General features: G+C 37.7%; 1 protein-coding gene across 1 annotated transcript; it reads left to right on the top strand.

The window, feature by feature from the left end:
* The first annotated feature begins 18,871 nt into the window (after nucleotides 1–18,871).
* On the top strand, nucleotides 18,872–20,578 carry LOC127846107 (uncharacterized). The gene is made up of 3 exons (XM_052377283.1): nucleotides 18,872–19,225; nucleotides 19,390–19,691; nucleotides 19,903–20,578. The coding sequence occupies exons 1-3, from the start codon at nucleotides 18,872–18,874 to the stop codon at nucleotides 20,576–20,578; spliced, it is 1,332 nt and encodes a 443-aa protein (XP_052233243.1).
* The last annotated feature ends 3,530 nt before the right edge of the window (nucleotides 20,579–24,108 follow it).

Here is a 24,108-nt window from a genome sequence, read left to right as displayed (position 1 = left end):
AAGAATACATTTAAAAAAAGAAAAAAAGTAACCCTCAAGTGGGCTCGCACCAATGACCCATGAAGTCCTGGAGTAAACGTTTACTATTTAGAACACTCGGCCAACTTTGCTTATAGAATGGCAGATGTATTTTAAACTTTATATAAGCAATCCTCGTAGTTTCACAAAATATAACAACAACAACAGAACTCTCCAAATTATTCAATCGTTTAGCGTTGCAACGCTTTATAATTTTCAGGGTTTTAAATCCACAAACGATGCATATAATAGATATTTGAGTGAATGGTACAAGATCAGTATTACTGTTTCCTCACAAATATCATAACTAAAACGAAAGTTTGCGAATCTGAAACAGCTAATGTTTTATTTTGTCAATTTACCAAAACGTGAAAAGGCCCTTTTAAATTACATTTAAAAAAATCGACACAACTTTATTCAAAGGTGACTTATGTTTGGTACCAAGTAGATGATACATATATATATTATTCAAACATACACGTAACACACATTGGCAAAAAGCAATCACATGATTTGAACTCTTCCCAAAACTCTTCTCCTGGCATGTAATTATTATATTGCTTATGAATACGAACACGTAAGTCATATTTACAAGTAGCCTCATGATAAAATTGGTCTTACGACATATGCGCCCAGCGTAGCCGAAAATCAGCCTGGTATGTTCGCAATCAAGTCAGGAGCTCAGCTCTCCAATATAAAGCCATGCATGTTTCTCGTGGGCCTATAAGGGGACAGGGTAGCTCCTGACCATATTGCGCCGGTGCGAAGGCTTGGCTGGATCTACGCTGGTCGCATTTTATATTAGACCCATTTTTTCATGACGCAATCAAATTACTTCCAGACAACAAAGCACTAGCGACTGCGGACTGCAACGGAACTAACGAGACTGGGGCCTTCTGGGAGAATACACTGTTGGCCCCTGCTTGTGGAACGGTGCCGGATTACAATCAGTCCAGTAGCACCTCGAGTCTTAAGGGTCTCGCAATGGTAAAACATGTAGTTTCTTTCTTTAGATCTCTTCAAAAGAGAACACTTACTGGTTCTATGCCTTGGAAACGCACTCGCGAGCGTTTTAAATAAGGGGTAAATACTTTTAATGCAAACGTGTTTTAATAAATTAGTTTAAACTAATCACTTTATGATATTTTATGCTCCGGATCGAAAAATCGGGGTGTATTGTTTTTGGCCTGTCTGTTTGTCATTGTATGTGTGTGTCTGTCATTGCATGTGTGTGTCTGTCCTAAAACTTTAACCCTGGTTATGACTTTGGCAATATTGTGATAGGAACTTGACATTTGGCACGCATGTGTATCTCATGGAGCTGCACAATTTGAATGGTGAAAGGTCAAGGTTATCTTTCAAGGTCAAAGGTAAAATATATGGGGGGACATAGTGTTTCGCAAACACATCGTGTTACTTATGTATTTTCACACTTATGTATCGTGTGTAAAATCTGTTGTTTGCATGTTTCTTCGATATCAAACTTTTTATGCCTAGTGTTTGTTTTCATTGTTTACTATTTTTCAATCTTTAGGTTATATTTTGTCTCGCCCTTCAGTTTTGTACGATATATATAATAGTGTGTATTTAAATTTATATCCTGTGTACATTTTAAATAATCCAGGTTTCTTAGTATTTTAGTCGCGTATTTATGCCGTTTTCCTAATATGGCTAGAAAACATGCATATCAAGAGTTGACTCATTCAGTCAACTTCATATTTACCACTTGTTTTTTTATGAACAACCACATGGATATTATTCATCACACCTAATGAGTGCACCCGAAATGGATCGAACTAAATACTACTTCAGTTGACTCATTTATTCATAGTTCCCTAATTACCAGGGAATTACTTGTTTCAGACCAAAATGGACGAGCATAACTATATAGACATCCTACGGAACACTGTCAATCTGACGTCACCTGACGTCAACGTCACTGAGGCAGACGTAATTTACACGGCGGACATACTGAGTAACCTCTACGATGCAAACTTAAAGAGCACCGATACGGTAATTTTTTTAATAAGTTGTTCTTTGCAATTGTGACTCTGCGTTAATGGAGTTTCGCTCTGGGAAGACTTGACTTGATGCATGTGCTTAAAGTTTCGTCTAAGATTCGCCTGGGCGAACTTCACTACACTTCCCGCTTTTATAGACCTGTTTATTTTAATTAAATCTCTAAATGAAAATCCAGGCGAGGCCGAAAGTGTCGTCCCAGATTAGCATGTTCAACCTGCACAGGCTAATCTGTAACGACACTTAACGCAAACATTATAGCTCAGTTTTTCCAAAACGGAACTCTATTGTTAATGCAATGTTCGCATTCCCATACATTTGCATTGCATTTTTTGAACTCCTACAAATCTTTTCAGGCACAAACAGACATAATTGAGTCTCAATATTTCAATCCAGTTATTAACCAAAACTGTTTTTTTCATAAATGATAATATCTACTTATTTAATTAATATACTTCATTTCATCAAACGTTTATGTAAGTAATTTAAAACAAAATACGGGGTCCACTATGTTTAAGCTTCCACTTCGCAATAATTGAGACGTTCACGTTAATTCTTTCTTACTTTCTGGCTCCATTATCACAGCATTTCGGGGGGGGGGTGCGAAAACGAACTTTTTACAAGCATTTAGTGAACATTAACCAAAATCTCCTCTTATAAAACTGCATTTCCCAGAGGTTTGATATGTAAAATATAAATTTAAAATCACATCTTTTTCCTCTACACAATTTGTTCAAATCATACCATGGGATCATTGGCACTAATCAGAGGAAACTTGTTTTTCTTATGCGTGTAAACTGACAACTTAATCAATTAAATCGTCTCCACTGAAGTCGCTCGACCCAGAGGTTCGGTATGTATTACTACACATCCTTTAGTCATTCTCAACCAAGTTTGTTCAAATCATTATCATGTCTTAAGACTTTTCCCCCATGGGGCGTTTCCTGTTTACATAGACTGATATAGCTCGCCTATTTTTGCATATTAAATGGGGACAAAACTATTATTTCGCTCACGTTTGAGGCACAATTCACCAAACAACTGATCATTTTGAAGAGGCCATTTGCAACTCAAAACTTAAGAGAATGATTCTCTATTTTCTTAACTGTTGGTTGTTTCTTTAGAGTGTCATTACACTTTAATCTGTACTATGACGCAGTTTTGACTACGACATCAAATCATTATCAATTGCATTCTTTTTTTTCAAATAGGACAGGCATGACATTAGATTAAATAAATTTAAAAAGTAAAGATCATTTAAAAAATAATTGTTTAAGCTCTTATTTCAGGTATTAAGCTCCGTTTATAAAATAACCAACAACATTCTCTTCGCTGACAGAGCAGCTATTAACAACTCACAGAAGATCACTAACGCCGCAAACAGGTTTGTAAAACAAAACACACAAGCAAACATTCTGTATACAGATTGTTTAAAAAGAAAAAAATATCACGAAACAGGCGAATAAAAAGGTTTAACGGAACCATAGATACTGAACGTGGTAACAGGTGGGTCAAACATAATCACAGATAACGAACCCTGTCATCAAACGAGTCGATTTGAGCCATACATAATAACTCGACTAACAAAAGAGTCTCCAACAGATCCACATATCGAGAACGCGGCCAACAGGTGGTTTAAAAACATAGATCACCCACCAACAGGTGAGTAAAAAATCGCCATACATAACTATAAGGACCAATTGGTGAGTCAAACTGAACCATAGATCACTAACTCGGCCAACAGGTTTTTCAAAAAGAACGAAATATATTAGCGTGGCCAACATAAAGACAGCAATTGTTCATATACGCGGTAATTAGGGGGGTTAAACAGAATTATATGTCAAGAACGCGACAATCAGGTAAATCAAACAGAATCATATATCACACACGCGACAAACAGATGGTTCAAACAAAATCATATATCAAGAACGAACGCGACCATCAATTGTATCAAAATCATACATCACGAACGCTGATTAAAGGTTGACCATTCAGAGCCATAGATCATGACCGCGGCCAATACAATTAAGCGTCATTAATATGTGTAAAGCAGATATACATTCTTGATTTTTCTAAGGTTTTGCTATTTTTTTTGTCTAAAAAAACATTATTTCCAGTCGTCAAACGAAACAATCGAACAAAAGAAGGCGGATAATTTATTAAAATCACAATTGCAATTTGTGTGGAACCTTTACGTTTCAGTTTTGTTATCTCCTGACATAACATCAACTTTGTTAATAATGAATCAATTATACTTCAGAATCGTAAAATCAGTGGACGATCTTACCAACCGCATACAATTACCGGGCCTTATTGACCGTGACAATGAGTCAGCATCGTTTGTTGAAGACTACATAGCTAGCGAGGTGTGGCTACAAAATGGGGACGGGCGTGTTGTAATAGGTATCAGTGTCGACAATGATAGCGACAGAAAGATCAAACCTGGATCAGTAACATCATTGGCCGAGGACTCTGAACTCCGATTCAATAAGACAGAGGTTGCAATCTATCTTACAAAAAACCTTTTAAAAGGTAAGTGTTGAAGTGTTTGTGCGTGTGTGTGTGCGCCTGTGCGCGTGTGCGTTTGTGTGTGTGTCACGGTGACTTAGAATCTGGCGTTCCACGGCTACAGTATGGCATATCTTTCCTCTGAGAGTTGTGCATATTCTTATACACTTACTTGTAAAAAGATGACCTTAAATGTTTTAAGGTGATATATAGTGCTATACTCCTCAGTTAACATGACGTTACTTGTTTAAGTGGTTTTCTTTTTTTAAGGTGAGATTACTTGTTGTTCGGGATCTTATTGTTGCAAGTTAGACTTACTTGTTTGAAGTTTATCTTGCTTGTTTTAATGTGATCTTGCTAGTTAGAAGGTATTTTCAGGTTTTAAGGTGATTGTACTTGTTTAAGGTGATCGCACTTGTTTTAAGGTGATCGTACTTTTTTAAGGTGATCTTATTTGTTTCAGGTAATCTTACAAAGCTTTCGTTCCATGTGTATAGCAGATGGAATCTGTTCTCTGACAGCAGTAACAGGTACGTCGTCCAGAGCAGCGTTGCCGCGGCAAGACTTACCAGAAACAACCGAGAGGTCCGAGATCTGGGCAACGAGTTCGTAACGGCGATGTTCCATTTATCAAAGGTGCATAGGATTCCAGGCATTTAGTTCATAGTCCCTGTGTTACCCGAGGTAGATAGGAATCTAGTCAATTAATTCAATTTATTCATAACCTCTACGATCCATATATCCAAAGTAGGTATACTTCTTGGAAATTATTGCATACCCTTTGTGGCCCATAAAGGCTGAGTCCGATATTACCGGTGTTGGTAGAAATCTAAACAATAAGTAGTTAACCATTCTGTGGTCCAAATATCCGAGGTAGGCAGGAATCTAAGGTTAATAGCTCTTTATTTAGTATATCCAAGGAATCTATGTAATTAGTTCATGGTTTCTGTGTTCGATACATCAGAGTAAATTAACATCATCTAGTCAATTAATTTCATAACCTCTATGGTCCATATATACTTGGTAGGTATTCATGTAGGCAATGCGTTCTTCTCATCTGTTTTTGATATATCCGAGGTAAGTAGGCATCAAGCCTCAGGGTACCAATTCTCTAACGGAACAAATTCCCGAACAATTTTTATAAATTATAAAAATAACTCTTTACAGCCTATTTGTAAACGCAACTGCAGACGAAGATTCATTGAACCAAGTACAATTTTAATATTTGACCAGATGGTTAATTCAGTAAGTCATCAAAATGTTTTGTTTTATAAGATTCTAACAATATGAGCGATGTTTTCATTCCCCTTTAAGGTTTTTTACTGCCTTTCACATTGATTACAACTGTCAAAATAAGTGATTGCATTCTTGACATCGCTCTGTTTTCTATGTTTTATTTTATTCGATTATGTTGCAAACAACTATGTTGTTTTATGGTCAATTCGTACTGAAGCCAAATCGTAATTCGGTAACATTCAACCGCATTTATTGAGAATTATTTTATTTATAATTAAAAAATACCTATTTAGATTTCATTTTTCTTTTTTTAAACAAATTACACGAACAAAATCAAATAAATGCTCAGTCTGCGCTCCACATGCAGCAGTTAGAGAAGTCAAAAAAGGAAAATGTTTGTCCAAAGTATCAAGAACAATTAGAATACCAAACTCCACACTGTACGATCACAGTCAGGGAAAGTTAGAAGGGGTAATTAAAAAGCGAGGGATTGATCCTACTTTAAATGCAGCCGACGAGCAGGCCCTTAATAACTATATGAAGTACATGGCCTCTAGGTTAATGCCTATCACCCTTTCTCTCATTAGAATTTTTGCACGTGCCATAGTTAAACGTAGCTGCCGACCAGACATTGATAATAGAACAAGTTGGAACATTTGTCACATCCAACCATTCCATTCGTTGATGCACACATGCCATCATTTGGGTGTTATGCGTCTGGCATGTCAATTGGATTGTGTCTATTCTGTAGGCTAAGAACCGCAAAATGAAAACAGAACCAACTTCGTTTGACCAACGGTAAGGTCGAGTTATTAACGCTTGTTTTCTTTATATTTTATAGTTTCATAAAGTTATTACTTTAACCTGAAATATAAGCTTAAGTTTTTTTTAATTTTAAATAGTTTGACAAATAAAATAAAAATCGGCAAAAAGCGACCGATAATTGGTACCCTGAGACTAGGCAATTAATTTCATAACCTCTAAGGTCTATGTTTACTTGGTAGGTAGGCATTTAGGCAATGCGCGCGTTCTTCTCCTCTGTGTTCGATATATACGAGATAAGTAGGCATCTAGACAATTAATTTGATAACTGGTCGATATATCAGAGGTAAGTGTTGAAGCAATGAGGTCATCTCTTTCATGTTCAATATTACCGAGGTTAAGATAGGAATCAAAGCAATACATTCATTTTTAATCTGTCTGTTCCATTTATGAGGTAGGTAAACGTTTTGACAATAGTTCATAACGTCTTTGTTCAGTAAAATGCAAAGCTGCTGCATATGTTTTATAACAATGGCACGTTATTTAGTACATATCTATTGTCATAACATGTCATTGGTTACAGTTTGAATCGTTTAGTCCCAAAGTCTTTATTCTTTATTCTCAATACCAACGACAACTTGGTTTGCGCTTACTGTATTGGCAAATTTTATATCGTTTAGTCCTTTAATCTTTATTGTTCATTCTCAATACCCACACTAACTTGGTTTGCGCCTACTGTATTGTTGAAAGTTCATCTTGTTTAGTCCTGATATTTTTAATTTTCATTCTCTAGACCCACGCCAACTTTGTTTGCGCCTACTGGTATTGGTATTAATTGTTATCGTTTATTCCTCTCATCTCTCTTGTTTATTATTCAATTATCCAGACCCATGCCAATGTGGTTGTGCATTCTGGTATAGCAACATATTTTTTAACATTTAAAAAATACCATCTTTCTTGTTTACTCTCAAGACCTACGTCACTTTGGTGTGCGCCTTTTGCATTTAAAACATCGTTTTTCGTTCGGTCCTTATATCTCTTATGTTCACTTTCTAGACCCGTGCCAAATAAGTGTATTCCTCACATCTCTTGTTCGTTCTAGACCCACGCCAACTTGGTGTTTTCCTCAATTATTAAGTTTAAACCTATTTATTTTAGCTCGATTGCATAGAAAGCCTAAAGCTTATATGTGTCCGTTTTATGAGACTAGAACCAGTAATAAGTGTTTCTTGGGGAGGTTTCTTAAGAACGCTACCACAGTTTGGATCGAACCCGTGTCCTCCCGGTCGCTTGGTGGACACCATATCCGCTACTCCACGTCGACCTCATATCTCACTTGTTCACTCTCTAGACCCCGGCCAACCTCGTGTGCGCCTACTGGGATTACAATGCCAATGAGGCTGCTGGCGGCTGGGAGACCGACGGGTGTAACCTAACACATGATGATAATTACGACGATGATGTCGGTGATGATGACGGTGATACCATTGTCTGCAAGTGCAATCATCTGACTAACTTTGCAGTTCTGGTGGTTAGTAGAGGGACTTACGTTATCTTATCAAGTATATAACATTTGTTTAACTTTGAACATATTACTTTATGAGTATAATACATTTTTTTCCCTTTATCGTACAAAGTTTTTTGTGATGTAGGCCCCAGACCCCTGACACAAACACACACACACACACACACACACACATATATATATATATATATATATATATATATATATATATATATATATATATATATATATATATTTTTTTTTTAATATATGAATTATTATGTGTTCCATGTAGTATTCTATTTTTTACATCCATGGCAAGGAGTGCATAAAATATTACATTGATATTTGCAATTTGCATCCCTACGATGGTTAAACGCCTTTGAACCTCTCTGGCAATTTTGAACTCACTACTATCGCCTGACTGCTGTTGGGCCGTGGTCTGTTAAAAGTGGTTGAAGCATGTGCGCAAAGTGTCGTCCCAGATTAGTCTCAGCAGTCCGCACAGGCTAATCGGGGACAACATTTTCCGCTTTTTGATATTTTAAGTTTAAAGAAGGTCGATTTCACACAGGCTTATCTGGTTTGGATTGGCTGGGATCTCAGAAATCTTTAATTCATTGTAAAATACTTGCATATACGTTTTCAGGATCTCAACGCTAACAGTCAACTATCTGAGACTGACAAAGTCGTCCTGAGCATCATCACAAAAGTTGGTCTCATTCTCTCCATAATTGGATTCGGGCTGACGATTTTAACGTTCCTGATGTTTAAGTAAGTATTATGAAAGAAATCTTTAAAATAATGGTATGGTAACAGTCATTCCGCTCGCTATAATGGTTCAGGTGTTTATTGGTTAATTAAAGGGGTCTTTTAACGTTTTGGTAAATTGACAACATTTAAAAAAGTTGTTTCAGATTCGCAAATTTTCGATTTAGTTATGATATGTGTGAGTAAAAAATAATACTTAACATTTTCCATGCACTATTATAGCCATTATATGCATCTTTTGACGATTTAAACACATGAAAATTATAAAGCGTTGCAACGCGAAACGATTGAATAATGCTGATAGTTCTGTTGTTGTCGTTATATTTTGTTGTTGTTGTCGTTATATTTTGTGAACAACGAGGATTGCTTATATATAGTATAAAATGCATCATTCATTGTATACGGAAGGATGCTCGAGAGGTCAAAGTAGGAGAATTTTTACTCCAGGACTCCAGGGGTCAGTGGTTCGACCCTGTTGAGGGAAATTTTTTTTTTTTTATTCTTGACTTTTTACTGTAGCTTTTAAAAACAAATGTTTACATTCAGCAATAGAAAGCATTTAATGACAAACTTCAAAACATGACAAAATCGGTGAAAATGACCCTTTAAAGTTTTTATTGCTAGATATGTATATATTTAAAATATGCAAAATAAATGCCATATTAAAGCCATTATTACTTTTAAATATTTTATGTTTGTAGTATTTTACGTGACATTACTTAAATGGCAAAGTGGCACAATAAATAGAAAACAAGAAGTAATAAAAATAGAGAATTTTAAATAAATGTTAAATACAGACTTTTTCGTTTAGCGAGGCGTCGAAAGCATCACCCACTAGATTTTGCAAAGGGTTCGTGTTTTTGTTCCAAGCAACTAAACTTATCCGACTCTAACCAAGTATTATATTAAAAGTGTCAAGAAAGTTTGAAAATCGTCAAGACAATGGAAGAAGGTACATCAAGACACACGATGTTCATCAAATGACGTCATATTGTTCTTGCAATAACATATTCATGACAATATTAAATTTTAGCTACAATTACTGATCGTGGTTTAGTTTTGACAATGTATGAGTTTTACAGACATGCAAGTATTTAGTCTTTATTGAAATGATATTAACAAAAGACATTTTTATCATCTGTCAACGGTGGAGGGATATAATTTGGCGTCGTCCGTCCGTCATTCCGTCCGACCGCCCGCCCGCCATTCTGTCCGTATGTCTGGCGCAAAATTTTGAAATTTGCGCGTTGGATATGAATTCAACGAACTTTCTTGTTTACTTTAGACATCTCCGCAATGGGCGTGGTCAACATGCGCTTGTTAACCTTAGTGCAGCCATGCTGTGTTCCGCCATTTTGTTTTTAGTCGGAATGGATCGGACATCATCATATGGCGGCTGCATTGCCGTTGCGGTACATTCACTTTATTTATAACTGTATTCAAATTATTTTAATACACTCATTTATTTGATCTCAGATCATATACACATACACATATGTGTTTCACAAACACATCTTGTTATAAATGGAAAACACACATGTACTAAAAAGTGTGTAAGTTTACATTTTCTTATCGAAATTGTTCTTTGAATATTTTTAGAAATAATAGTTTAACCAGACTAAAAATCACAAGCAGTATAGTGCTAGAAAGCGAAAATATCGATGTTTTATGCTATGCAGGTGTTTTTTTCTTAATAATAAATTGTATATCGTGGAAAACTACATACCTCTTGACTTTACGTCATTGTATCATATTAGTTAAGGCTGTTTGCATCTGTAGTCACGTGGGATATTGTGTTTATCCCCAACAATAATGCAAAACGTATGCAGAAATCGTAAATACGATAATCCAATTATATAAAAACGCCGATGCAATTGCTAAATGATGGCTTTAAACAACTGTACCTGTTTATTTACTGTTGTTTATTTTGAATCAGATATTTAGTATATCTATGCAAAGATCTTTAAATCAATCTTAATTTGAAGATAGTTGATATCTATTTGTATCTAACACGTGCATGACAAGTTTGTTTTGTAGAGTTTCATTCGCGCTCTAAATAACGAAATAAATCGTTTTCTTCTTAGGTGTTGCTGCACTATTTTATCCTGGTATCATTTATGTGGATGTTAGTGGAAGGTGTTCTGCAGTACCTCCGGTTCGTTAAGGTGCTGGGCACCTACATTCCAAATTTTATGATGAAGTCCATGATACCTGCATGGGGTAAGCAATTGTGTATCCTTGAGTGAGGTATACGTGTATTTAGCTGGTACATTTCTACGATTGTATATTATAATTCCTAGTTTGTGTTATTGACTTGAGCAATTCAACTTTTGATAGCCGACTCTTAAATTTACTGTCTCAATATACAATCCCCGTTTTGCTGAATTTTCAGTAGATTCGTCACCCCTAAGTTAATTTTGATTAAATAGTATAGTTGTCATATTTTAGTTAGTTACTAGTTTTATTAGCGCCCAGAATTGTGCTTAGATTAACGCATAATTCTGATTGGATTCTTTCCAGGCATTCCACTCATTCCGGTTATCGTGATCCTGGCTGTTGATTACGATATGTATTACGGCGGGAAAGGATAGTAAGTTACCTAGTGTTATTATGAAATGTTAACATATAAACCGTGCTCTGTGTAAAGGGGCTGAATGCATGTCCGCACAGGCTTATCAGGGACGAAGCTTTCCGTTTCTTCTTAGTAAAAATCAAGTTAATGCGGAAAGTGTCGTCCCTGATTAGCCTGTTCGGACTGCATAAAGCCCCTTTACACAGAGCACTGTAAAAAGGGTGTTTAATGCATGAGCGTAAAGTGCCGTCCCAGATTAGCCTGTGGAGCTCATACTGGATTTTTGCTAAGAAGAGACTCTCTGTAAACGGCCAAATTGAAGCGTAAAGTGTCATTCCTCATAAGCTTTTGCGGGCTGCACAGGCTAATCTGGAACGAGACTTTACGCATTAAACCACTTTTCAAAGGCCACGGTCGATATGAATATAACAGGCGTCATTACGTCCGTGCGTGCGTGTGATTGATCGTCTATCCGTTGTCCGTAATACGCTGGTCGTCCTGGGATGACTCACAAACTATCTAAACTAAGTTGATAAAACTTGTAGGATAAAACAATTGTGTGTGTTTTACTCTAGATAATTAATGAAAATTGTCATATGGATCCTCCCCTTATACCAAAAAGGCTAAGATTGGTAACTCGGTTTGTAAATAAAAAAAATTGTAGGGCTTACAAACGCTATTTCAGTGACGTTTTTCGAGTGATTGCAACTGTTTCAAATTAAATAAATTACCAAAATCTCGATCCTGCTATTACTCAAAAGTACTCAAACAAGATATATGAATCCTGGTGCTAGTTTGTTTTTGAAACAGCTATTTTTTTTAAATGCAATCGCATTTAGTGTACCGTTTCGACAACATTGCACCTGTGGCGGGGTATACTCTGTTTGAGACAGCCTCTCGTTGCCTTTTAAATACAATTAAATGTCCATATTTTGATGGATAAACTGTCAGTGAAAGGTTCGTGCTTATGAAATACAATGTACGGAAGACATACACCAAATTAAACATCGGCAATCCTTACTTGGTACGCAACGTGACGTATTTAGATTAATAATATAGTTTGAATAAACTAGTCAATTAATTATTTGTGATACACAATTAGAGTGTTTTTATATTATATTAGTAATGTTTCAGTTGTTGGCTGTCTCGAGATCCAATGCTTTATGGTTTCATTATACCGGTGGCCGTCATCATACTATCTAACCTTATCGTCTTTACAATGGTGATGTGTAAACTTTTCCGCCGGAAGAACAAACATCTGGCGTCTAACCAGTCGGACAGAAAGATGGCCTTTCTGCATTTCCAGGCTGCCGTGTCCATTTTTTTCATTTTAGGTTAGCACTTTTCTTTTTCATTATTTATATCTGTTTTTCTTTATTTCTTCCAGTTTAAAAAGACCTAGCTTTAGGATTGGTTATTGATATAAAAAGTGTGAATCATTTGCAATCGCGTTGACGTAACTGATAGAGTCCGTAGTTCTTAGAGTCCGTAGATGGTAGAGACCATAAAGGGTATAAAGCGTAGTGGAAAAAGTCTTTAGTGGATCTTGGTCTGTATCGATCCTGATTTATCGTTTGAGAGTTTGTCTTGATATACTTATCTATCAAGCAAATGGACTCGAGTTCTTCTCGGAAAGCCTAAATTAAGCGTCGGATTAAATTGACATAAATAGGCTTAAAATGAATCAGAACTTCTTAACATATACTTATTGCTACGATTTCACAGTTGTATGTAGTCAAGTATAGTCAATTAATGGATCCAATTCGGGGTTGTGACGCTGCTGTAAAGACTACTACCTAACTATTCATTAAGGAATAATTCGCTTGCGACTAAAATCATTTATTGTAGACATTTATTTAATTATGTTTCGTCATGTATTGTTATTTGATTGATATAAAAGGCATTTAAACCTAATATAGAAAAAATAAGGTCAGCATGTGACTAGGCATAGCCAATAAGAATTTGAGTATTATGATTGAGGTAAAATACAAATATACAGCTGCTAAACTCGTGATGTTCATGTGAAATGTGTTGGTACTAATGTATGTATGTTTTGCCAGGACTAACATGGGTGTTCGGGTTCCTGACAGTGGACGATACCCGTATCGCCTTCCACTACCTGTTTGCCATCTTCAACGCATTCCAGGGACTGTGTGTGTTTCTTCTTTTCACCGCAAGGGTTAAACAGGTACAGATCTGTTATAACTATGTAATGCAGCGTGTTGACGTATTTTCGCATGTTGAACAATGTTATAAAATGTATTCACTACTTAGATTGAAATATCTTAAAAATATAGTATCATGAAACATTTATTTTAGCTTATTCGTGATCTCGTCCCTTCAACACATTTGCTACGAATATGTCCGGAACATTGAGTTTACTACTGAAGTGTAATTGTATTTGTTGTTTCATGTGTATGTTTGCAAATCTTTAAACGTAAAGACGAACAACATAATAATGTCATGATAATTTAATTTCTGTTATCGGTAAAACATAAAAAGCATCTGGCATTTGTGGTCGGGGAACACTAAGTGATTTTATTTCTTATATTGATCGAAATATTTTTAAATCTCAACTTTGTCATCAATGTGTCAACCACTTTGGGGCCAGACGTTTATTACACATAGCTAGTCACCGGAACTAACGACTGTACCATATACCATTAACGGAAACCAAAAAAAGAACACAATACATTTAGTTGCGATACCTTAAAAATCCTCTCACTAAAATTACAAAATCATTATGTGAGTCTTCTTCTGAAAAAAAAAAGCTAAATGCATGTGAGTCAAGTGTCGTCTCGTGTTAGCCTGAGCAGTTTGCACACGCAAATCAGCGACAAAACTTTTCCGAATGTTTTGTTTAAAGGAAGTCTCATCGAAGAACAAATCCATTTTAGGGGATAGTGTTGTTCCGTATGCGCATGCGCAAATTGCACAAGCGAAACTGGTACTATACTTAACGCAGATGCATTAAGCCCAGTTTTTCCACAACACGGCTTATTTTGTAGATAAAAAACGCTGGGGGAAGTTATTTACATCTATACCATTTACGATCATCATAAACGGTAAACACACGCAATAAAATAAATACGGGAATATGCACGCAACAAAATTAGTTGCGATCACTTATAGTCCAGTTGATTTGTGCAGATTTTTACCAGAATTGTTCATGTTTTGATTAAAGCATGACAATTCGCAGAATACTAGCTACGAACATACTGAACAATATCAGATATGGACACATTCTCAAAAATTTGTATATAGGGGTATGGCGGCTATTTTAAAATGGCGGCCGTCAAATTTCCAAAAAATACATATAAAAATTCATCCAATTTTATAAGTGTATCAACTGACCTGAAATTTTGTATTTACCATGCAAATGACCTTATCAATGTTATCAAATTCCAAATTTAAAATAAATATGATCAAATTAAATGGCGGCCATCTTGAAATATGAAATTCTAGCCACATTTGCCAAAATCATTGAAAAATATTATATTAAACTGTCTTGAACATTTTTAACGATCCGATTAAAATATACACTGCAAACATAATAATAATAGCAAGTGATTGGTATGATTTGAAAATATATTGAAACAAATTTAGGTTAATTAAGAGTTCACTATCCGTAAACAACACAGATCACATGTGCAGGATCAAATAAAAATTTAATGTCAAGTCCAAAGTAAAAGAAAATGTATTCATTCCCTATAACATAGCCCTCCACATTTACATAGAGTTGTACAGCTCAAAGCTGCTTTTACAAACTTGCAACGTCCTCGGCAGCCATTTACACTTGTGCATCCACATCTGATGAGTTCAGCACAAGACTCAGATGCTTGCTGTTAGGTTGTCCAGAAAGGTTTCCACATTCCAACTTTGTTGCGCTTTCAACCCAAGGAGCTAGGTGGTTGGGGCTCTTGTTGTTTGTTAAGTGACTGTCCCCAGCAAAATCCTTCCTGGTAAGCCGCTCTCTTGATGTGTTGGTGTAACGCGACAGAGTTTGGTGGGATATTATCGATTTCATGCCCTATTCGAGTAAAAAGATATTTTCTTGCCTCATCTACGGTTATGCAATCACTGCTCCTGTCATATAACAACACAACAAAACGTTGAATGTTTGAAGTACATTCATTGATACTATCGATATCTGGCTTATCACTCAATTTTTCGAAATCTGTAGTTACTTCATCAAAGACGGACCATATTTCACATGCAGTCTTCTTTCCACGATTAGAAAAGGATGGCACTGGGTCACAGCCGCTGAAGGCATGGAAGAAAAGAAGTGCACTGGACTTGGAAGATCCCAAATTGGCAGCGATTTCATGAACTGGAATGTATCTTAGTTTTTTACCGACTCCAAATGCTATCCACAAGATTAGTATGTTCAGTTTATGCACACTCGATATTGTAATGACAACAATATCAATATCTACGGTTCTGATCATTATTAGACGCATACCAGTTTGTACTGCATCCTGAACGTGTAACACAATGCGCGTTTCTGCTTCTTCATGGTTACACGGTGATATTTGGCTTGTATCCTTTCAATTGCATACAACTTCCGTTCTGAGTGTGGAGAGAACTATATTGTCATCGGTTGCTTTAAATGTCGATAACTGTTCTGCTAGATAGGTAAATACCTCCGTCTTATTGTAATCAATGCGAAGAAAGGATTCCCAGTTTCATGGAACGGCTGAATGTGCATGAACACGTCTTCTTATTCCTTTTCCACGCTTGCCACGAGTTGAAGCTTTCAAACTGTCTTGGCAATATTCATCACATACAACATCAACTCTGCTACACGTCTTCAATTGGTTGTCAATGTAAGGTAAAAAACCGTTTTGGGCATAATCTTCGAACGTCTTGCAGAATCTTGGCTTCAGCATATTGACAATTACAGCTCCGTCTAAGATCAAAGCGTATATATCAGGACAATCAGTTTGTGATGTGATGATCTTCTCTAGAGGCACTAACAAATCTGACTTAAACCGAGTCTCAACTGTCCGAATTGCGGAAGAGAAGGTGGATACGCTTGATTCTTATGACGAAAGTATTCGTCAAGATTACCGTCACGAACCTGACAAGACACATACAACTGAGAAAAAAGCGAACAATTTTGTTTCAGTGAACTTATTTGCTATTTATCCTATGCGACATCCTTGGATTCTTGACAACTGAATAGATGTAATTTGTTTTGTTTAATAGGAACAGAAAGTGATTTAGTTGATTCTTGCCAATCTGTTCAATATTTTGTATTTGCAACCTTCGGATCAGCAATGTCACGCGTGCCTAGGACTAAAAGAACCTCACATTTTCCAAGAATGGATTCCCCATTTTCTCAGGAGTATTTGTTATCGCTTGGACTTTTTAACAAATGAATTATGTTTACTTTCTACTTGCTCAATGTGTTTTATGTCCGGCCCTTTAGTTTGTTCTTGCTTGATACGTTCTTGTGAAATCTCAAACTCATTGACCACACGAGCCATTTCTGGACCACATACCATCTATCGTACAAGTTGAGATGCATTCACTCTAAGCCCGATAACTCCTCCTTGTCCCTTCACTTATGTGTTGTTTTGCTCATGAAAATGGTCGATAGCTATTGCAGAAAATGCGTGGTGAGTTTTTTGTATAACAAAATGACCCTTCTTGAATTATGTCGCTATACCTGGTGCTACGCTGTCTAACGCAATCATATCTCTCACATGAATAGGGAGCCAACGAGCGTAATTTGGATGGTCCAACGCGAATAATAAGAGAATTAACATGGTTAAAGATTCTTTATACAGCTCAAAATTTCTTTCTCGTAGAGACCTTACAAAGATGAGAATTATTAGTTTAAGCTTCAATGTAAGTGACCAGAATTTGAACAGTGGACTTTCCATTTCTTCTTTCTTCCCACTCCTCAGAACTGTGACTATTGACCCCTATATCATCGACACTGTCTAAGAATTTAGTAGAGTCTTTATGCATCAAAATATGTATGGTGCAAGCAGTTATCTGGTGCGCATGTCGGGTTCTAATTACATGTGATGACTTGAGGAATGAGTCTGCTGTACCGGCAGATGCAACATTAATTAACGCATTCACCAAGCCACTATCCTGTAGCCAATCGTTCTCAAAGCAGTAATCTCCATGTGAAGACCACCAACAAGATTGGTACAATACAATAAGATTCTCTGCGTATCTCTCGGGCCAAATCCATTGAATGATTTTGTCAAGGGCAAAAAGTGGCTGAGCACATGCCATAACAGTTATTTGTCATGGATTAAGAAAATGTACACACTCTTTGATAATGGTTATTAAGTGCCGACTAATTGCAGCAGACATTGCCTTATTCATCACCTTTTTCGATCTCTTGACGTACATGATTAAGCCAGGGGTAAATAAGCAACATTAAGCACAATTAAGCATACATGTAAGCATGAATATGTTCAGATAGAAAATCTTAAGATTGATGCTTTATCCAGAATTGCATTGTCAAAGCAATGAAAAGTGCTACATAGATATACAATGTATGTTTGTATTCCTGTGCGAAATGGCTTTTAAGTACATATCTGAGGTTATATGCGCTAGTGTTATTTTTATACAACATGCTTTTATATAAATTATAAGCTCTACTCATAAAATAGTCCTATACTCTAAGTCTTGTGCTTCACTGAAATGGTCTGAATGGATCGTCAATGGTCCTTCCAAAAGTGGTACAGCAGCTAGCTCCTTAGGGAGAATGACAGGTGGTACTATTGTGTATCTTTCTTGTAATGGTTTTATAAATCCGCCAAGGATGGTCCCAAGCCCGCGCTGAAAAAGAAGAAGGGTTGGGCGTGGGGCTAGCAACCCCATCCCGTGAAGAAATACTTGCTACGGAAACAAAAACAATGGAACAAGCGACAAACGGCGCCGATAGTGAAGCAGACCAGGTAACTGGACTAATGTAGGATGGTGATCAAAGCCGCAAGGACGTCCCCAACCCGATAGCGGAACTCTTGACGCCAAAGCGATGGATCAGAGTTGGATGTCGGAACGTGCAAACACTCTACCAGACTGGAAATCTAGCACAAGTGGTGAGTGAGCTGAACCGATACAACCTGACCCTTATGGGAGTAACAGACGCAAGATGGACTGGCTCTGGCAAGCAGAAGGTGGGTTCCGGAGAAGTCATCATCTGGTCAGGAAGAACTGACAACGACCACCGGGAAGGAGTTGCCGTCATCATCAGCAAGAGCAAGGCCAACACCGTGCTACGGAGGAAACCTGTGAACGAGCGCCTGCTGTACGTCAGGATGAACTCCAAGTACGCCAAGCTGTCTGTTGTCATGGGCTACGCACCAATAGACGGCGCGGAAGAAGAGGACAAGGATGCATTCTACGATGCCCTTCAAAGAGTTTAAGAGGACATCCCCCAACACGACGTGCTGATGTTGCTCGGCGACTTCAATGCTAAGGTTGGCTGCGACAACAAAGACAGAGAGAGGACCATGGGAAGACATGGAGTGGGTGTGATCACCGACAACGGGGAGAGACTAGTCAACTTCTGCCAACAAAACGACTTGTTCATAGGAAGGACCCTGTTCGCGCAAAAGGAGATCCACAAATTTACATGGACATCACCAGACGACAGGACCCAGAACCAGGTCGACCACATTATCATCAACAGTCGGTGGAGGCTATCTCTGCAGGACGTGCGTGTGATGCGACATGCAGACATCGGCAGCGACCATAGTCTTCTTGGGGCCAAGGTGCCTTTGAAGCTCAGGAAAGCCAAGACGGGAGACATCAAGAACCAACACTACGATGTGGTTACGTTGAAAGACCCAAAAGTGAAAGAAGCGGTAAGATATAACCCTCAGGAATAGATTAAGTATTTTGGAAGATGAGACAGCACTGACCATCGAAGGCTTCAATAGAGTAATGAAAGAGACATAAGAGGAAGTTCTAGGCTTCAGAAAGAGCAACAGGATAGCATGGATCTCAGAAGATACATGTTCTCATATAGCAAAAAGAAGACAGATCAAAAAACAAACTGTTGGACACCAAATCCCTAAGACTTAAGGAAATAATTTCAAAGGAATATAGTAAGAAAGACAAGGTGGTGAAGACATCAGCCAGAAGAGACAAGAGGAGGTACATAGATAGGCTGGTAGAGGAGGCGGAGACAGCAGCCGAGCACAATGACATGTGGACAGTGTACCAGAACACCAGGAAGCTTAAGGGCGACTACGGCCAGCACAATGCCCTTCCTGTGAGAGCTGAAGACGGAACGCATGTCACTTTGGAAGAGGAGAAGTTGAAGAGATGGTAGCAACACTTCGAGTCCATCCTAAACCGCCCAGACCCACCAGCCCTCGCCGACATTCCTGAAGCTGAAGAGTCAAGTCAATGAAGCCATCCATAAGCTAAAGAATGGGAAGGCACCTGGCGACGATGGAGTGTGCCCTGAGATGCTGATAGCAGAAGACACCGTGACACCGCAGCTCCTTTGCTAGATTCTTTAAAAGATTTGGGACAGTGAAGAAGCGCCAACCGAATTGAAGACCGGCACCATCGTCAAACTGCCCAAGGAAGGAAACCTGGGGAACTGTAACAACTGGCGAGGCATCACTTTACTGTCTCTCACCAGTAAGATCTTCAGCTGCATCATCCTCCAACGCATCTCAACAGCTGTCGACGGTATCCTTCGCCAGGAACAGACAGGCTTCAGGAAAGGCAAGTCCTGCATCGACTACATCTTTGTCCTGAGGCAGATCCTTGAACAGTCCCATGAATGGAATGGATCCCTCTACGTGGTTTTTGTGGACTTTGAAAAGGCCTTCGACAGCCTACACCGAGACTCTCTCTGGAAGATTCTGCGACATTATGGCATCCCTAAGAAAATTGTCAACGTCATCAGGTCTCTGTACGAAAACTTTGAGCGCAGAGTCGTCCACAACAACCAGGTCACTGAACCATTCAAGGTGGAAACTGGAGTGAAGCAAGGATGTATCCTCTCGCCGCTCTTCTTTTCAATGGCAATTGACCGGATCATTCGCCGCACCACAGAGGGAAGGAGGCAAGGAATACAGTGGACGCTGACATCGCTGCTAGATGACCTGGACTTCGCCGACGATATCGGTCTACTTGCTAGCAGGAACCAGGACATCAACAGCAGAAGACATAACAGTTGGCACTGTCAGCAAGCACCATAGGTCTCAGGGTCAACATTGGAAAGACTCAGGTCATGAGGAAGAACACCAAAGTGGGCGACCCAATTACCATCAATGGCCAGCCTCTGCAAGATGGTCGTTTACCTGAGCAGCAAGGTCACCACAGATGGAGACTGTGCAAGGGAGTTCAACACGAGAATCAGCAAAGCCAAGCCTTCGCAATGCTGAAGCCCATCTGGAGGACCACAAGTCTTAGCATGCGCAACAAACTCTTCAAGAGCAACGTGCTGAGCGTCCTTCTGTATGGGTCTGAGTGCTGGAAGACTACTGCTACCAACGAGCGCAAACTGGAAGTCTTCCAGAACACGTGCCTACGACGGATCTTGAAAGTCTTCTGGCCAAACATGATCGCGAACATGGAACTGCGTAGAAGAGCTTGTGCAAACAGCATCGCTGAGACCATCGCTTTGAGGAGATGAAGATGGCTAGGCCACGTCTGCAGAATGCCACCCGACTCGCTACCCAGGGTGGCACTTAGATGGACGCCACAGGGGAAAAGAAACCGTAGACGACCGAAAGAAACGTGGCGCCGATCCGCTGAGCGAGAGCGCAAGAACAGATGCCTCACTCTGCAGACAGCACCCGCAACAGCAGCTGACAGACCAAAGTGGCGTTCCCTTGCCGTCGCCTCAAGCACCAGACGGCGCAGAGAGAATTGAATGAATGAATGGTTTTATATTGTCTCTTTTCAAGTCTTCATTGATAAAGGTCCCTTCTCTGTCAGACCTAGGTTATCAACTTCTGGGTGTTGAAATAGAAAAATCTCTGTTCCATGCAATGATCCTTTAGCTGTAGTGGAGCTTAAATTGTGGTCAATAGTATCAACTGCTCCGGTTGTAAAAATATTGCCATGAAGTTTTTCGAGACACCATCAACCTGTCATACGATATGCTGAGTCCTAAACTGAAAAGTGTATCAACAAGATCCCTTTTTCTTGTTTCTGTGTGGATAAACATTCCTTAGTATATTTGCAATGGAGACTCTTTATCTGAAGAATGGTAAATTGCATCTGCATCTTTTCGACGATGTATTGCACAGTTGAACTGTAATAGCTGATAAATGATTAGTATTGATTGCGATTCGACAACATTACTAGCATGAATCTCAATGATGGGTCCTCCTAGGATCATTCTAACTAATGAAAGTAACGTTTTTGCAACTGATTCTTGTTGGCAGCGTTCATTGAATGTGCCTGTAATTCGATACTTTGTATTCAGCATATCCCTTCTCACTATCTTTGCTGCTTTTGCTAACATTATACCTTCATCATCGTAATTACAAGATGTTGACTGCTTGAGAACTTTGCCAACATCTTCTTTAAAAACTTAAAGAAAATCTTTCCCTTGCTTATGGGCTTGTAAATCTGGTAAGGCAGCCAATATCCTATTTTTCAAACGTGTTGCATTGACACGACTTTCAACAGAGACGCCTAATTGTTCAAGACGCTCGTTATATAGTTTTTGCAAGTCTATCAGCTTGTATACCGGGACGGCATCAGTTTCAGATCGTGATGCATCAATAAATTCTACCAATTCGGCAAGAACGAGTCCTTGAACGACCGATTCCTGACGTTCCTCCTCGGTTTTTGGAACATGTTTTCGTGTCCTGTTATAAAGGTTTATCAAGCAGGTGGTATGATATTTCGCCGCCTCATGTGATATTAGATCACCAGCAATTAGTTTAGCTAAAAGAATTTTATCTTGTAGTTCTTGTGCACATTCCCGAACTCGTCTGTCTATCATGAATGTTGATGCCTCATGAAGGTCTCCAAACTCATCCCCACAAAAAAGCATCCGGGCATCATTGTTTTTGTTGTATAACCACAACTGGTCTGGTTAGTTTACTTCCCTGTCCAGATTGTGAATCTCCAACTAAATCAGATGTTTGTTTCTTTTTTTTTCCTGACATCTTAGGATCAGAAAATTTGTTTTTGCACGTTTTACGCCACTTTGCCTTGCGTATTTGAAGTGTTGATTTAACGCCATTTTCTTCATCCAGTTGCTGTTAGTTAAGTTTTACAGGGAACCAGTTTATTACTTTACATATTTGTATAATAGTTCCAAATGAATAGTAACCAGCTCCAATTACTACATCAGTTCTTTTCGTATCAGCAGGACATTGTAATTCCTCGTGTGTTCTCTCTTGACAAATCAAACATTATTTCCAATCGAATGGATCAGAGGTTTTACGGTAGGTATATCATGAACATCTACAAGTTTACTTTTTTTGCCATTATATCTTTAAAAGTCACATGTTTTTTGAAATGCAAGAACTACTTGGGTAAACCTGCAATTTACAAAAACTTGCATAAAAACCTTTTATTTGCCGTATTTTCTGGTGTATAAGACGAAACTTTTTTGTACAATATTTGTACCTTCGTCTTATTTAACGATGCGACTTTTCTGTGTACAAAATCCGATCTTTTAAACTATTTTCACCACCCACCTTTTGTAATACAATTATTAAAATAATGTATGCAATTTTATCCAAATGAAAATATTTACCATGTTACAATAATATCCGAAATTGGCCATATGCATCCTGTATAATTTGTCAAACTGATCTGTGTATTTTGTAAACATTGTTTTCGTTTAAATGTCATTGACAATTGGACGTGTTTTAATTTTCTTTTGACGTGGCTTACGTCATTAAGAAAGACCAGTATTGCTCTTTTTAAAGTATCCCAGATATTTACACAAGCATGTGCTGGAATGACAGAGGTTGCGAACGCAATTGCTCAGCGCGTCGCGATAATTACTGCAGAATATTTTAGTCTGGTATCCAGAATAGATATGTGCATGTATTGAGTTGAAAAATGATTGACATAGATAATGTGTTATGATATACATTAAAAATTATATGTAAGCGTTTGTAATTTTCATGAAAAAAGATTGCCTAATATTAATATAACATAATTTAAAAACATGCATTTATTTTTTGGACTATTTTGAAAAATGTAATTTTCAAAATGGCCGCTATTTAAGATGGCCGTCGTATTTTTGCCAATTGAAGAAGTTTATTGATTGGGGATATTATTAGAGATTTGTATACCAAATTTTATTGAAATAGATGAAAAATATCATTGTTATTTTTTGAAGATATTATGAACAAATTATGGCCGCCATTATAAAATGGCTGCCACAATCCGCCATTTAAATTTTAAGATGGGTCCATTTCCGAAATTAATTGTTATAATCTAAACTCCATTTTTGCAAAGTTTCATGCTTTTATCATTTTGTGAACAATTTTCACACACATCGACTGGACTTATAACATCTCTCTCATTTAAATGACAAAAACATTATTTCATCATTGCAGATAAGGATTGCTTGGAGAAAGTTATGTTAGTCTTACATAGTTGCGCTTGTTGTAATTATCATTTGTTTCATTTATTTTTATTAGTGTTTATTTACTTATTATTATTTATTATTTTTATTATTTATTTGTATTAATGTTTTATTATGTATTGTCATTTATTTTTATTTATATGAACTTTTATTGCTATTTAACAA

Source organism: Dreissena polymorpha, chromosome 9 (genome assembly GCF_020536995.1).
Source record: "Dreissena polymorpha isolate Duluth1 chromosome 9, UMN_Dpol_1.0, whole genome shotgun sequence".
In the NCBI taxonomy this organism is placed as follows: Eukaryota; Metazoa; Mollusca; class Bivalvia; order Myida; family Dreissenidae; genus Dreissena; species Dreissena polymorpha.
This window is presented reverse-complemented; position numbering and strand designations above follow the sequence as displayed.

What these genes read in the sequence shown, in the direction of transcription:
- LOC127846107 (XM_052377283.1), top strand. Translation starts at nt 18,872, where the DNA reads ATGGGAAGACATGGAGTGGGTGTGATCACCGACAACGGGGAGAGACTA. An exon ending in ACCCAAAAGTGAAAGAAGCG is followed by an intron (nt 19,226 to 19,389) that starts GTAAGATATAAC and finishes GTTCTCATATAG; the next exon opens with CAAAAAGAAGACAGATCAAA. An exon ending in GAGGAGAAGTTGAAGAGATG is followed by an intron (nt 19,692 to 19,902) that starts GTAGCAACACTT and finishes GATTTGGGACAG; the next exon opens with TGAAGAAGCGCCAACCGAAT.